We start from the raw sequence: 17,266 nt of genomic DNA, 5'->3' as shown, positions 1-17,266 counted from the left end.
CCCCCCCCCAGCTGGCACCGGGCACCGAATGGCACCAAGATCCCCTGGAGCGAACTTAGCTTCATAGTCTTGGGTGTATTTTATTTTATTTTAAAAATAAATGCCAGTCTCGGGTCTTTATTTTTATTTAATTGATTTAAAAAAAAAAAGGAGGGAGAAGGTCAGAAAGACCTTTTGGGGCCTGGCGAGGCGATATTCGAGGGCGGGGGGGGGGAAGGCGCCCCCTTAACACCCCCCCCTCGAACATGCCTCACTTTGGGATTTTCCGAAGAACAGCTGGAGCAGTTAACAGGAAACTGTGATCAGTCCTGATTACCTGCCCACAGCGATCCACGTGTTTGCAAATAAATGTGTTGACGCTCTGGCTGTAAAGCATGTGTTGGTGTAAAGCAGGCTACATGGTTTTGGGTTTTTTGGAATACATTTTAGTACACAGTCCAGTAGCAAAGTTTTATTCAAGGTATAAGCTTTTGTGTGCAGCCAGGCACACTTCTTTAGATACCTGAAAGCTTATAACCAGAATTAAACGTTGTTGGTCTTAAAGGTACCAGTGGACTCAGACTTTGTTCTGCGGCTTCAGACCAACAGGTCTACCCCACCTGAATCTATTTTAGTTCACAGTTTACTTTTTGTGACTGCACTTAGAGCACTGAGCAGCTCATCCTTAAACAAGTTTAGTCAGAAATTAAATCCTCTCGTGGGCCTGACTCCCAGGAAAGTGTGCCTAGGATTGAAGGCTTAGAGGTAACCCCCAAAATGTAAAAAGGGCTTATGGAAGGCTGAGGATACAGGCTGAAGGTCCTTTAAGGTGGATTACAAACTCTACTTCATTCCAAGTGCACTTGCCACAGGGTTGGTTAAAGATTAGGGCTGCAATGGTTAGTCATTTAGTCAGTGAAATTAGGTAACTGAAAATTGTCTGTCATTTAAGAAGTCATTCCCAAATAACTACACCAGAATGTTTTAAAATTTCTAATTGTGTTTAGCAGAACAGGTGCCTTGGTGCTGCTCAACTCTCACAAGAGAGAAGGCTTCTTCTGCTATGGCACACAGGGTGTCATCTAAAAGCAAAGAAAGATTTTTTTTTCCCCTTAGCAAGTTTGTAGGAGGAACAGGGCTGGTTTTGCCTTTTGTTTGCAGAAGTGAGCTCCAGATGGTTTTCTTTTATAAAAAATTGTTTTTCATTCTTCTTAAAATGCATTTTTTTAAATTGGTGGGCGCAGGGGGGGGGCGCCAGAAGGGATCCTCGCCTAGGGTGCAAAATAAGCTGGGGCCGGCCCTGCCTGTATCTTGCTTTACTTGTTGTCATTGTAGTTGTGTATCCCAGAAAGCCCAGGTAGAGTAACAGCACCAGGTTTTGCCCTGAATGTGACAAGGGTTTTTGCAGGAAGCAGGGATTAAATGGCTCTGAGCCATTTAAATCAAACAACTGAGCTCAGCTGTTTTTCTTCATGAACTGCTATGAACTGCCATGAGCTGCACCAAAATTCATGGAAGTTCATAGAGGTTCTTTAGTTCATGGACATCGCTTTGTAAACCATGAAACAGCCAAAAATTCATGATGAACTTTAGTTCATCAGCCACTTCATGCCCATCCCTATTCTTTAACAGTTAAAGAGATGGCTTTAAGTTGGTGCTGGTCCCAACCAATGCTCCCTCTAAGCTGTGGAGTCTTGTGAGCAAAAATTCTACTTTGTGAGCTACTGGCATTAAAGTTGTCAGCAAGCAATTTGGCTACTATATAACTTAGTTTGCTCTGGAGCCATCCTTCCTGAGCCAAGACAGAAATGTGTGAGCCGGAGGCTAGAAAACTGTGAGCTAGCTCACACTATCTCAGCTTAGAGGGAACACTGGTCCCAACAGGTTATCTCACTTAATATGCACAAATTGCAAGATGAGGAATGAGTTTGGAATTCCCCATTGTTGACGTAGGCAAGATCCAGAGTTGGTGAGAGAGCAGCAGGAGGTAGGGATATCTAGAAATAGCAGGAGGATACTGGAGCAGGGGCTAGTGGGAGGGAAAGCCAGACCTGGCAGAAGTTAGAGCCAGCATTGCGTAGTGGTTCAGAGAAGCAGACTCTAATCTGGAGAATGGGGTTTTGATTCCCCACTTCTTCTCCACATGAAGCCAGTCACAGTTCTCTCAGAACTCTCAGCCCCACCTACCTCACAAGGTGTCTGTTGTAGGGAGAGGAAGGGAAGGTGATTGTAAGCTGCTTTGAGACTCCTTTGGGTGAAGAAAGCAAGATATAAAAACCAACTCTTCTTCTTGGATTTAACTACTTTCATAGGAATTGATCCCATTGTTCTTTATTTTCATTTTGTGTTTCATGAAGTTTTTTGGGTTGTTTTTTTTTTGCTTAAAATGTATACATTTTTCAATAACTAGTAGACTTTATTTGGAGAGTATCAGTATAAATGAAATGTATTATGGGATAATGGTGAGAACTAGTCTTTGACCGCAATAAATTTATCTAGGACCTGGGAGACTCAGGGTAAAATCCTTATTCTGCCATGAAACTTGCTAGGTGACCATGGGGTAGTCACATTTACTCAGCCTGACTTACCTCAAAGGGCTTTTGAGGTTAAAATGAAGGAGGGAAGAATGATGAGTACCATTCTGAGCACTGTAGAAGAATGTACTAATTAAATGAATATTACTATATATACACAAATCCCATATAAAATACATATATAAACTGCACACCATGCATACACAATTCAAACAAACCTACAAAAACACTGACAAAAATAAATTAAAAAAATTAAAATAGGAAACATTTGCTCATCTGTATAAAAAAGGTCATAACATAACTTAACAGTAGACGAGTCCAGTAAACGGTTTCAGTTCAGATGTAATAAAGAAGACCATAGCCATAAAAAACAGAAAAATGTACTAGTGCACAACAGGAGAAGAATGGAATAAATAGCTTAGAATCAGTTGTATTTGTATGGCTATTAGTCATTGTACTCAAATTCAGGGATAAGTTGAAACATAGGATGACACCTACAGAACTCTTTTAAACATGCCACTTTTACTCACACAAGTAGGGTTTTCTGGTTACCACTGACATTTCCTTTCAGCTGCCACCCCATGTGCCACATCCCGTGGGGTTTACAGGCTTTCCATCTCTTGGGAGCAGCTTTGGGGGACATGCAGGGGCATATCAGGAAGGAAGAGGTAGGAAAGCACTAATATGTGAACAGAGCTTTATTGATGGCTTTTAGGATCCAAAATAAAACAGAAGTCCAGAGGCACCTTAAATACACACAACATTTATTGCAGCAGGACCTTTCATGAGTCAGGCCTCACTTTGAAAAGGATGCGGGCAGAATGGAGTTGGTGCAGAGGAGAGCAACACGGATGATTGGGGGCCTGGAGACCAAGCCCTATGAGGAAAGGCTGAGGGATTTGGGAATATTTAGTCTGGAGGAGGTTGAGAGGGAACATGATTGCTCTCTTTAAGTATTTGAAGGGCTGTCACTTAGAGGAGGGCAGGGAGCTCTTCCTGTTGGCGGCAGAGGATAGAACTCACAATAATGGGTTTAAATTAAGGGCGGGAAAGTACTGGCTGGATTAGGAAAAACCTTTTTACAGTAAAAGTTTTGCAATCAGCTGCTTACGGAGGTGGTGAGCTCCCCCTCACTGGCAGTCTTTAAGCAGCAGCTGGACAAACACTTGTCAGGGATGCTCTAGGCTGATCCTGCATTGAGCAGGGGGTTGGATTAGATGGCCTGTATGGCCCCTTCCAACTCTGTGATTCTATGATTCTAAATGTTTTTACCCACTAAAGTGCCACTGGACTTCTGTTTTGTTATGATATAGCACAGCTATCCTTCCAGAATTCTTAGGATCCACCCCAATGTACTTGAGTTCTGTTGTGGTTCATATGAGGAAATAGGGAAGTTAGTACACCCAAGAGATATGACATTAATTGTTAAATAATAATTTAACTTTGAAAATTATGCATTGGTACATGGGCATGACGTATTTCATGCATAAAGATCTAATGGCATACTAGTAATATGTCATTGTCTTAACATGACACACAAACCAGAAAACCCAGGAGTTATTAGAGTCCATGTTGGTCATTATCATTGTGTGCATGTGTACAGCTATTCTAGGGAAGGGAAACAGCTGATTATGTTCATGGTCTCCATTAACTTTGGTCAACAGTGGAACCTCCAATTCTCTTCCAAAGAACTGTATTTTTACTACAAATATGAACCCTCATCTTTAAAATATTAATGTTCATCTGTGGTGGTTTAGTTGCTTTTCAACACATAAAGTAGTCACATGGGAGAACACAGTGCAACTTCATGAGTAATGTGTGGTTAAATGGTTTATTACCATCAGGTTCATACAATGAAAGTGCATTTCTTTAGTCGCATATTTTGATCTAAGTAGCTTTCCCTTAGATCATCATGAAATATTGCATTTAGAGCCACAATCTCCAATTGTTGGCTCTGGGTTAGTCTCTTAACGGCCTCAGAGATACTCATCATAAAGTGGTTTAGTGAATACTCATCATAAAGTGGTCTAGTGAATGTTTCTTAAGACCTCACATGAACACATGAAGCTGCCTTATACTGAATCAGACCATCGGTCCATCAAGGTCAGTCTTGTCTACTCAGATTGGCAGTGGCTCATCAGGGTCTTAGGAAGAGGCCTTTCCCATCACCTACTGTCTAATCTTTTTTAACTGGAGATGCCGGGGATTTAACCCAGGACCTTCCAGCTGCCAAGCAGTTGCTGTACCCCTAAGCTATGGCACCTCCTGATTTTGAATCTGATATCATAGCTTTAAAGAAAGAAGAATTTTACATTTCTGACAAATTATTGGAATTCTCTAAAGGTTGCTTCAAGATCAAATCAAGCCTGAATTCTCACTGGAAGCTTAAATGACTAAAATGAGGCTATTGTATTTTGGTCACATTATGAGAAGATGAAATTCACTGGGAAAGGCAATCATGCTAGAAAAAGTTGAAGGCAGCAGGAAAAGAGGAAGACCCAACACCAGATGGACTGACTCAATCAATGAAGCCATGGCTCTTAATTTATAGGACCTGAGCAAGACTGTTAAGGATATGCCATTTTGGATGTCATTAATTCATAGGGTTGCCATAAGTCGGAAGCAGCTTGACAGCACTTTGAACACGCATGCACACACACACAGTTAAATTACTAAACACTGTCTTTTCACTTAACTGTTGGGATTAATCACATTTTTTTAAAGATCTGCTTTAATGCTGGATATATTTTCAAATGTCTTCATGCCGAATTCACATGTCTGCATAACCTTCAATACGTAACCATCTCATAAAACTGTCATTACAAAATACTCCACTAGGGGGGTGATGCTCAACCATTCCAGACCTGGGATTTATCCAACATGGAACCCACTGAGCAGCACACATGTCACAGGAAGCCATATGACTGGATGAGGGGTAGCCAGTATGAGGACCTCACTAGTGTCAAGGTCAGGACCATGAGCAGTAATCAAAAAGTGCTGGGGAGAGGAAATGTATGCCAATCACCAAGAGGCGTACCTGTTTCAGAGTGAGAAACAAGTGAAGCATGGTGCTCTCTACCACATAGTGATCTCACCTTGCTGTTGTGCTGCTCTTCTCGGCATACATGTCGAGAGAGGCCGTAGAAATGGAACTCTTGCTGTCTATGCAGCAAGCCTGCCCAAAATATTGGGGGGGAAAGCAGTTCTATAGCAGAAGGGATCCATGACCCTCCAGAGAGTCCCAATCAATGGACTGAGGACCACTGCACTAAGGTTTGCTCATTGCGGGGTCTTATAGTAATGACTTCTGAAGTGACATATAAGCATCTTCTAGACTGCAACCCTGATCTGGATTTTCCCCACCCCAGGGCACCTCCAATGATAGAGCTATCAGGGCAATCATTCCACACTGCCTGTTTTTATCTGGAGCTTCCCTGTGTGTGTGTGTGTACGTACTTTCCTTTACAGACTGTTCAGTTTGGGGCAGGTTTATTTGTTTTTGTTCTTTGCACTTGTGCTGTTGCACTGGAGTGATGGGGCATTTTAATGCCCCTGTTGGTCCCCATTGGCTTATGCAGTCACAACGCCTGAAGCCCACCTGAAAAGTATGCAGACGGAGAGTGATTTCAGCAAAGCATACTTTATTCAGTCAGGAACAAGACACCTTGGCCGGCTCGCAGGCTGGCTTATATTCCCTCAGAACCCACCACCATAACACACACCCCACTTCCCGATAGGCTATTTACAGTAATCGAGAGGCCTATTGGCCTCACGGTCTGGGACCTAGTCCTCTAATTGGGCCGGGCTAGGATCCTACTGACCCACTGTCTTTAGGCGCGAAGCTTGAGGTTTTGTCTCTGGGCAAGTCCGGACATGCCCGGCCCTGTCAGGGCTGGATACACTACACCACCAGTGAAACATACATTGCCTATATGTCTGTCCTATTCATTGGTTAGCTGCTTTCCTGCGTTAGACAGGTTGTTTTGATTGGCTGTGCTGCCCTTCCTCCCCTTTTTGAATTACAGACAGTAGCTAAAGAATTCAGCATAGCTGATTACAGAGCTAAAGAAATATTGCTTTAGAAGGTTATTATTAAGGTTCTTCAAAGCACCCTTACGCTGGTCTTGTTCTGTTCATCAGTAAGGAATTGTTCTATTTTATGCTCCCTTCATTATTATTGTACACCAATTTTGTTCACAGAAAGTGTGGTTGTAGGGAAAACAAACAAGAACCTCTTCTGGCCAGTGGAGAATGGTGATGCAGTCTGACCCTGCCATCTGAGGGTAATTGAACCGCTGGTTACATCGCTGCCACCTCAGTTTGCCTGTCCACAAGGGGCTTGTCGGGCTGCCACCTGTCTCGCTGCTGCCCTGGCTCATCCACCTGCACCACACATAGAACTTGAAAATGGCACATAGGCATGGTACTCAAATGTGCTCTAGGGAATGTACCAAGAGCTATGAAGGCTGCTTGTTTTGGGCCTTCTGATTGGCCATGACTGTTCATTTAGTGCATGCGCAGTCTAGTGCTGGATCACTGGGATGCTGGCCTGTAATTCTTTTTTTAAAAAAAGGATAATCACCACCCCACCCAAAAGGGTGAGGGGGATGGAGCACTGTGAAACAGCATAGGCATTTCAGACTGCCCAAAGATCCAAAAGCAAGCCTTTTAAGGAAAAAAAAGGTTAGGGGAAAACAAGTTTTAAAAAGAGTGAGGGAAAAGAAGAAAAACGGGGACAGCAGCAGAGAGCTAGTGGGGTGTAGTGATGAAGTGTGTCTGACAAGGATCTGGGAGACCCAGGTTCCATTTCCCCACTTGTGTCATGGAAGTTCGCTGGGTGACCTTGGGCCAGTCAAACACTCTCAGCCTAACCTGCCTCACAGGGTTGTTGTGAGGATAAAATGAAGGTGAAGAGAATGATGTAAGCTGCTTTGGATCACCACTGGGGAGAAAGGCAGGGTGTGAATGAATTAAATAAATTAAGTACACATCAAAGCTGCGTGAAAACAAGGAGGAAAAAAAGGAACTAAGGGAAATTAAATTGGAACATTGAGACTGTCTGGAAGATGCCACAGTCATATAGCTGAGGCAATGACAGCTAGCATCTGCTGATCCTTCTTTCTTGAAAATTAATGGGATAGACATGATAAGTTGGTAAAGGTCACTTGTTTGAAACCTGGATCCACTCAGAGTGATTTAGCCAAGGCCAGTCTTACAATTGTTGTCTCTGCTGGGTGTGGAAGGTCTCTTGCCAGGAGTCCAGGTCACTCGTATGTTTAAATACAAATACATGTTCTGGCTTACTGAATAAAAACTACTTTCAGCTGTAGAAAAGAGTCCAGTAGCTCCTTGAAGACTAACAAAATTTGTGGTAGGGTATGAGCTTTCGTGAGTCACTGCTCACACCATCTTCATCTACTTTCAGCTATGAATGTTATCCTTTGAACATTCTCCATTCTAATATGTTTAGACTTATTGCCAGGGCTATTTCTGGGGAATAACGCACAGGAATGGAGTTCCGGCTGGCTTCAGAGTTGGCCACGCCCACTACAGCCAAAACCTTTGCATGCGTGGCTACAGAGGGAAGGCCTGGAGAGTGACACACACACCCCAATGACTCCAAGGCGGGCGGGCCAGAGGGGCCCTGGAAGGATCGGGGAGGCATTTAAATGCCTCTCCGTGCCTTCCCCGGCCTGTCCAAGGGCCGGCTTGGCCGGGCTCCCTGCAGCCATGGGGTGCCCAGGCAAGCCAAGGGAAGGCAGTTTAAACTGCCTCCCCTCCAAGGGCCAGCTTGCCCGGGCTCCTCGCAGCCATAGGGCGCCTGGGCAAGCCAAGGGAAGGCATGGGACTGTGGCCTAACATGGTAATGCACTGTGCTGTCAGGGGTGTGGCCTAATATGCTAGTGAGATTCTGCTGTTGGGTGTGGCCTATTATGCTAATGAGTTCCTGCTGGGCTTTTTCTACAAAAAAGGCCCTGCTTATTGCAATAACTACGTGCTATTGCTGTGAAATTTAGAGTTTTTCTCCTAGTTCTATGGTAGGAAAAAAGTACTTACTTCAGACAGTCATCACAATCAATATTGCCTGTGGTCTCCTTGATAGTACGTTCAGAAACGAAGGCTGGATATTCGGTGTCACAAGGCTCCAGGGTTTGTTTCAATCTCTGAGCTAAAGCAAATAAAAAAGATCAAGTAACTTTACTCACAGTTTGACAGTGTGATATACAATATCAAACACCTCGCAGTAGATGAAAACATTACTCTGCTTCTGCCACCCTGTGATTTTTACAGGTAATGCATAAAATTTATTTTTTAATTAACAAAACACATTTATAGAGAAGTCATTTCCTGAACGAAGCTCTTAAAGAGATATCACTGATTTGTCCTTAAATAAACTAGTTTTAACATTCATTTTCATATCATAAATGGCACATATACTTTTCTGAACCGAGCCAGTATATCTATGCATGAAAAAGGATTCTACAACACCACAACATCATGCAAGGCAAAAATGAAAGGTACCATGAACCCAACCTTAACCACCTCAAAGCACAACTAACAAATGGCCAAGCCTTAGTACTCTGTTCATTCTGGCATAGAAGGATTGCCAGTCTCCAGGTGGGGCCTGAAGTTCTCTTGAAATTACAGCTGATCTCCAGACTGGCAGAGATCAGTTCCCGCTGGAGGAAATGGCAGCTTCAGACTCTATTGTATTACAGCCCTGCTGAGCTGTTTCCCCTCCCCAAGGTTCACTCTCCCCAGGTTCCACCCCCCCCCCATTCTTCGGGAATTTTTCAACCTAGAGTTTTCAACCCTACCTAGTAAGTATGAATGGGCCTAACTCTTAAGACATAGGATGTGTGTGTGTTTATCAGAATCAATCTATAAATATAATTTTGGAAACACTGTAAGTAATATATTTGTGCCCTGACCTGGATGGCCCAAGCTAGCCCGATCTTGTCAGATCTCAGAAGCTAAGTTGGGTCAAGAGTGGTTAGTTCTTGGATGGGAGACTACCAAGGAAGTCCAGGGGCACTATGCAGAGGAAGACAATGGCAAACTACCTCTGAATGTCTCCTGCCTTATAAACCCTATGGGGTTCCCATAAGTCAGCTGTGACTTGATAGCACTTTCTGCCCCAAATATGTTTGTGGTTTGTGCATAAAGCAAATCTAGCATCATAAACTTAATCTGTCTAGATAACTTCTTTATTGCCAGAGAGTTGAGCTCCCTCCCCAGACACTACACCCCAAATCTCCAGGAATTTCCCAAGCCAGATTTGGGAGCACTGTTCTTGCAGCACTAACGTTTCTGATAACAGCAATTTAAATAGTTTTGGTGGTCTTGTTCCCTTGCTATATGCAGATTATCCCAAAAGCACCTAACATTGGATTATAACTAAGTGGATGGCTTATGCCCATCACAAAAGCAGCAAAACCAGGCAATCCACAAATAGTTTCAAAGTATGAAGAAAAATATGAATTTATCAACATGAAAGCCAGCAAAGTGAGAAGAGGGGCACAGAATGTTAAGAGCACAAAAGGCTTTCCTTCTTTACCCTACAAAAAGGGGAATCCCCAAATAGGCAGAATAAGGGCATAGCTTTCAGAAAGAGGCTAAGGGAGGTGTCAACATAAATGCAGTTCACTGGGGAGAGTAGGAGTAACTACTTACTTCTCCTTTGCCTGGCCCTGAACCAGCAGTGCAGGAAGCAAATTTTCACAGGACCTTGCAAAGCTCAGAATTTCCAACGTTACAGAACCCAGTCATACATTTTGCAACAGTTTAGGTAAATTTGTCCTATACAGAACCAGCCCTATAAGCTGAGGTGAGGGGATAAATGAAAAGCAAGTGCCTTATTCTCTTTCACACCTCAATGTTATTGGGCAAAATTCCCTAAGGAACTGAGTTTTCAGGCCCTGGGATGTGAAGGAAGTAGTTGCTGCAACCCGGCTCCTTGAACTCCTGAGAAATTCAAAGCTATAGAGAAATCCATATATTTCCAAGTCTATTCTTATGCAGACATTTTTCTATAGCAAACTGCCATACAATGAAATCTGTCCAACCCCAGTGTTACGTGGTCAGACCACTATAGTGCAGGATTTCCATCTTTAGGTTTGAAAAAGTCAGGTGGTTGTTTCCCTGCTGAAGAAATAAATTCTTTGAGCTAGGGCTATCAACTCTGGCTTGGGAAATACCTGGAGATTTGTGGGCAGAATGTGCATATAATTCCATAGATCTACCCTCTGAACAGTTAGATTCAAATCCAGTAGAACCTTGGAGACCAACAAGATTTTCAGGGTACAAGCTTTCAAGAGTCAAAGCTTCCTTCATTAGACATCTTTGACTCTTGAAATCTTATACCCTGAAACTCTTGCTGGTTTCTAAGGTGCTATTGAACTCAAATCTAACTGTTCTATTGCAGACCAACTTGGCTGCCCTCTGAAATGACCCTCTAAAGTTGCCATTTCCTCCACGAGAACTGATTTCTCTATAGGGTTGCCATTCCCCCAGTGGGTTCAGGGGATCCCCTGATTTTGGGCCCCCCAATACACTGTGGCCCAGCTGGCGAGCAGGGGAAGCCCCACCCTGAGAATCCCTCACCCAGCGCTGGCAGCACTGGTACAGTGACATCGTCCGGGAGTGATATCATCGTGTTTCCAACATTGGGGTGATGCTCTAGGTTTTGGGCAAAACACTATGGTTTTGGGGCTGAAAAAACCGTAGAGTTTTGTCCCAAACCTAGAACATTACCCCCAGTGTTGGAAACCCAATGATGTCACTTCTGGGTGACGTCATTGTGGTGCACACGTTTTGTGCATGTGGCAGAAGTAATCCAGGTAGGATTGGGATTCTCCCCAGGTAGGACCTGGCAACCCTATTTGTCTAGTCTGGAGATCAGTATTAATTCTGGGAGAACTCCAGACCACACTTGGAGGATGGTGACTCTGCTTGGAGCCTTGAAGCTAGAAAATTCAACCTCAAAATAGAAATGGCCCAAGAGGGTGGATGGGTAGAGCCATCTCAAAATATTTTGTTGTGGGTCCCCATTTGTTTAATTATGTTTGCAGTAGTGCCCTTAATTTGCCATCACATGACATACTAATTGATAACAAAAATATTTAGATTATGAAATATATATATATATATATATATAATATGTATGCTGTTTTTCATCTTCATGGGCACCTGACAATTGATGTAACCATATCCCCCTTCCTTTCTGATGAGCTCTAGTTTATCAGGTAGATACCTACTAGGGAAGGCTAATCAGTGAGCACCTGATGCTGTCACATTGTTGAAGAAAGCAGAGGCTCAAGCAGTGCCTAGATGAGAGACCTCTAGAGTCTCCATGTAAACTAATTTTGAAGAATATCAAGATTCCATAAACAAAGAAAGATAACAATTTTAGGTGTGATTGATCTTTTTTTGGAAGATACGATATTCAGTCTATGTTGAGTGCCGTTTTCAGTAAAAACAATTTCAATATCAATGCAGTACGTGGAGATGCAGAGGTCTCACCATTTGTCTTTCTGAATTGACTCTCTTTAGTGCCTACTGACCAACTCCCCAATGACTGCCAGCTCAGCCAGTTCCAATCTATAAACACATGCTGCATTAAAATGATACCTTTCTGGTTATCAGGATGAGGGGGTACTTTCCAGCATCTTAGTAATTAAAGAAGTAGAGCAGGTGAAGTATATAATTACATGCTCTGCTTCCAGCTATAATGTGAATGAATATCCCTTAGATGCAGTATCTTTATCTAGTTAGGTAATGGCAAACCTTTGCCCTTAAGGAAGGAAGGTTGTGAGTTAATAATACAGTTACATCTGTAACAGGCATTTATTTCTATTTGCTTTAAGGAAGAGAGCCACTGACCCAAAAAAACATTTCACTGGACATTGTGAAACGGTATAAACTAAGAGATTTGTAAGAGGTCACCTAAGGACAGTACATGCACATTGGCTGCAATCCAAGGAGAACTGGTGGCTATATCCAACAGAGTCTGATGCATTTTCCCCTCCCCTTCTCCTATCAGATTGTTAGCATAGGAAATTATGAAATACTAGCAATGTCCAGGTGGCAGAGAGAGGGACAGGGAAATTCAATGCATATCTGTGTGCTCTGAGTTCTCTGTCAGTAGGAACTGCTCAGTGTCAAGGATAAGGAAAATTTGTAAATGTTTTTATGCTTTGCAACACCACTGTAATTGAGTCTTTCGCCCTTAATAATGAATGTTAGTCATTCATTTACATGTGAAAAAGGGGTACATGTGAACAGGGGTTAACGCTGCTCAGATTATAGCCTGATTAATTTGACTCATAGAACTGATGAGAATTATATTTGATCATATATGCTTAGTGCATGACATTCATTGACCTGGTCCTGTCCCAGGTTCCATTTCTTGCTTACATCACCCTAACAGAATAGGACTTGCTGCAACATGTTGCCTTCCAAGGAAATAAAATCACATGGAAGGAGACCACTGTGTGACTCCTTTCGCCCCCCCCCCAAATGTGTGGTGTGCATGTGACCTAGGACTTCTGATGGTACTGGAATAAAGGCTGGTGTTGCTAAGGTCATGTTAGAAAAGGTCCCTAGAATGGCAGAACCAAGGAACTGTTTAATACATGTATCTATATCTATCAATCAATCAATCAATCAGTCTTTATTGCATTAGCAAAGAAAAGCCATAGCAACAACGCAGAATAAGGTGGAGATTCCACTAAGATAAAATTAAAAGGGAAAAACATAATGCAATAATTTAATATTTAACATTTTCCAATTAGTATTAAAAACAAATACAAAATCATCATTTAAACTGTATATCTAAAAGTAAGATAGAAAGAACCTACAATCCAGAGACAAATAAAAAATGACAAATAACAATTGACCCAGAGTGAAGCAATCATGGGTCAGACAAACTTTGGTCAGCTTGGACATACTTGAGAACATCTATACTTTATAGACAGCTATCTCCCTCTCTCCTGACTCATTCAGTGTACTTTACTAGTTTAAGAAATTGCAAGTACAGAATAGCCTTTACCAGGGCACGTTTAGATATTTCACGGCTCGTAGTATTGGAAGGCCATTTAATGGGACACCATGTAGGATAAGAGCCTGCTCCTGTGATCAAAAGTCTATTGAGGATCTATCCCACATCACATTTCAGTGTACAAGATATGAGGTTGAATGTAATTATTTTTGCAGACCATAGTATCCCATTTCCCAGGAAGGTCAGATCAGGAGAAATTAGTTATATTACTGACAGAGACAAAGTCATCTATAAAAAGTTAGTAATTTTGAACAGCAATTAAAATGCTAAAGAAGTATTAGAAAGTAAGTTAATGAATAATTAATATTCTTCAATCAACATTTTTACAACAGTTGGATAATACAGTATAACCAGAAGAACAAATGCTGCTGTACAGTATTCCAGTAGATTCATCTTAAATGTTTTTCACTGAACATTTTGTTTTATGCATAGTAATTTCACTGCAGTTTTAAAACAAGGGCTGGTAGAAGAAGAAGAAGAAGAAGAAGAAGAAGAAGAAGAAGAAGAAGAAGAAGAAGAAGAAGAAGAAGAAGAAGAAGAAGAAGAAGAAGAAGAAGAAGAAGAAGAAGAGATTGGATTTATACCCCGCCCTTCACTACCCAAAGGTGTCGCAGAGCGGCTTGCAAACTCCTTTCCCTTCCCCTCCCCACAACAGACACCCTGTGAGGTAGGTGGGGCTGAGAGAGATCTTGACAGAAACTGCTCTTTTTCAAGAACAGCTGTTATCAGAACTATGGCTTGCCCAAGGTCATCCAGCCAGGTGCAAGTGGAGGAGTGGGGAATCAAACCCGGTTCTTCCAGATTAGAGTCCGCACACTTAACTGCTACACCATACTGGTTCTCTAAATGTGGTATGTAGTCAAATGTGGTAACTAAATGTGGATGTAGTCAAATTGTTTCCCCTTTAGTAGTCAAACCGCACATCTCAGGCCAATGTTTATCATAAGCACAGTGATTTGTCCCTCTGGTTTCCTTTTTCAGAGCAGAAAACCAGAAGTGCCTGCACACATGAGGCTCCATGCACTTTTTTGGAATGTGGCTTTGTGTTCACAAAAGCACAGAACTCATTTGTTAATGGAGTCATGCTTACCCTTTGCTGTTAGATCTGAGTGCCACCAGTTGCATAGATTAAATTCCACCAGAAACCTAAACCACAAAAGATCAAATGTGATTACATCTGACATTTTTATATCACTTGCTGTCAGTTATGTGATTCCTTTCATCCTATTCAAAATAAAGACAAATATTAAACATAGCCCAAGAGAAGCTATTGTTTTCCATTGATGTCAGTTTTCCCCATCAGCTGCATCTTGCATTGCAATACCCAGTTTTGCTGCAATTAGAATTATATGGTCAGTAGTATCTCATTTAATAATTGAGTGTCTTGACATGAAAAACAGTTATGATTCCAGTGCATCACAACCTACAACAATTTGGTGTGTTGCCATTATTCACAGTTATCACATTATATGGGAATAAGTAGCACTGAATAAAGAGGGACTTAATTCTGCATAACGGTGCTCAGCATTGTAGTATCAGTATATTATGGCTTCCTTATAAAAGTCCAGGTGGTTAAAAATTTCCATGCTAGACCATAAAAGTAAAAATAAAATCCTGTCATTTCCAATGGCTAGTTGTAAACTTTTCTATGTTGAACTTTCCCATAAAAAAGCTATATACTGCAAAATTTGTCAATTTCTAGTGATGAGCACATTATTTCTGATAATCACTATCCAAGGTACAGCATTGGCTTTGGGATTTTTTTGTTTTGTTTTGTTCTTCTTAAGCACTACAAGCCAATCTTTTTGATCCTGTTTTGCATGTTAACCAATAACTCTCTCTGCAATTAAAATGAAAACAAATAAGAAGACTGTCCACCATACACAGAAGTGATGCCCACTCAAAAAGTTCATGCCTATTCATTTGAAATACTGTTAAAGACAACAATTTAATATTGTGTGAGAAACACACCTGGATCTTCCAGTAACTTCAAATGTGCTAACTAGTGGGTTGAAAACCCTTAGGAAGCTACAGAGCAACAGAAGATCCTGTGGGCAAGTATACACTTTTCTGAACAGCCCACCCAAGCAGCCCTGAAAACAGCCAAATATTCATTTTAGATTTAACTGTAACCACAACAATAAATTTAGTTTCTATTTTGCAAGCCACTAGAACAAGAAAAACAGAAGTTTTTAAAGTGTGTTCCAAATATCAAAAAAGTATATACACAGCAGATTTGATCCTGTGTCTCTTGCACATGCACATGCACACACACACACACATATGAAAGAAAACCTTAAATTCTTAATAAATTTTACTTACAAGACAAGTTCAGTCAGTATCCATTTTATTGCAGCAAAGAAGGCTTTATATGGCTAGAGAAAAGCAATTTTCTTAATCAAAAGGCCAGAATAAACAATACTTATACACTAGTACGCACACAATTTATTCTCCTTATATAGAAAGATTATTTTAGTCCATAAATGAAGATTTCTTAAGAAGTCCAATACTACAGGTCTATGATGACATTTTAATGTTCTACTACCATCATTATATATATTTTTAATGAAATAAAAATATCTAGTGCAAACATTACCACTCAAAAAGGAAAAATGAATGAAATCATACTTAAGTTTTTCCTTCCAGGGGCTACCATTTACCATACAAATATGATCTGCATTGTCAGTTTTCTGTATCCTCATTACTATACCAATAAGTACAAAGAGAAAAGAAAAATTGTACCCAGTTTGATTTTAACTGAGTGAAAACATAAAGCGGTGGTATTTGATTGTGGGGAAGCTAAGTACGGTCTTCATATTGGGGAAGCTAAGTAGGGTCTTCAGATTGGGGAAGCTAAATCGGGTCTTCAGATTGGGGAAGCTAAGTAGGGTCAGCCCTGGTCAGTATTTGGATGGGAGACCCCCCAAGGAATATGAGGGGCATGACGCAGAGGCAGGCAATAGCAAACCACGTCTTGTCTTGAAAACCCTACAGAGTCACCATAAGCCAGCTGCGACTTGATGACTTTTTAAAAAAAAATCTGAAAGCTACAGAGTAAGAGAAATAAATATAGAAAGAAACAAAGATGTTGCAGATTTATATATCTTGCTTTTCCCCAAGAGAATTAAAAATCAGCTGAATTAAAAATCATCCACAAAGATATTCTTTATTATTTAGTTCCAAAAGAAAAGTTCTGACACAGGATGTCTCTGCAAAGAGATAAGTTAAAGCACTTGCATAGTAAATGTGATCAATAAGAAAAAAAATGCACATCAAAAATGTACCTCTGGGCAAATTTAAATATATGGACTTTGCCACAACCTGGTGCAAAGTAAAATTTTAAATGTTGGAATGGGAAGCATATTAGTAGCAACCAATGGGGGTAATTGCACTGAAAGTGCTATGTATGTATTTTTGGTAGGGTTGCCAAACCCCCAGGTTTGCCAGGGGTCCCCCATTTTGGGGGAGGTTCTACCCGCCGCCGGCCAGATGGCCAGTGGGGGAAGCCCCACCCCAACACCCACAGCCACCCGTCTCTCTCCCTTTAAGTGTGTGGAAGCCGTGTTTCCTCCCAAGCCTGCGTTTCCTCCCAAGTCCGATCTCCGCTTGAGATCAGGCTTGTAGGGAAATGCCAGCTTCGTGCACTTAAAAGGGAAACACGGCTGCTCTTAAAGGGGAAACGCCGGCTCCTGCA

At 41.6% G+C, this 17,266-nt stretch overlaps 1 protein-coding gene across 1 annotated transcript in view; it reads right to left on the bottom strand.

Moving 5' to 3' along the window:
• CACNA2D3 (calcium channel, voltage-dependent, alpha 2/delta subunit 3) overlaps positions 1-17,266 on the bottom strand; it is an 855,054-nt gene that overhangs the window by 38,203 nt on the left and 799,585 nt on the right. Inside the window, exons 33-35 of the mRNA XM_015410013.1 lie at positions 15,895-15,947; positions 14,663-14,718; positions 8,571-8,682 (exon numbers count right to left, since the gene is read on the bottom strand). Coding sequence (XP_015265499.1) covers positions 8,571-8,682; positions 14,663-14,718; positions 15,895-15,947 — 221 coding nt within the window. The remainder of the gene's footprint in view (positions 1-8,570; positions 8,683-14,662; positions 14,719-15,894; positions 15,948-17,266) is intronic.

The sequence above is a fragment of the Gekko japonicus genome, unplaced genomic scaffold (assembly GCF_001447785.1).
Source record: "Gekko japonicus isolate JY-2015 unplaced genomic scaffold, Gekko_japonicus_V1.1 scaffold160, whole genome shotgun sequence".
NCBI classification, from domain to species: Eukaryota; Metazoa; Chordata; class Lepidosauria; order Squamata; family Gekkonidae; genus Gekko; species Gekko japonicus.
Note: the sequence above shows the minus strand (reverse complement) of the source record. Positions and strands in the feature narration are given on the sequence as shown.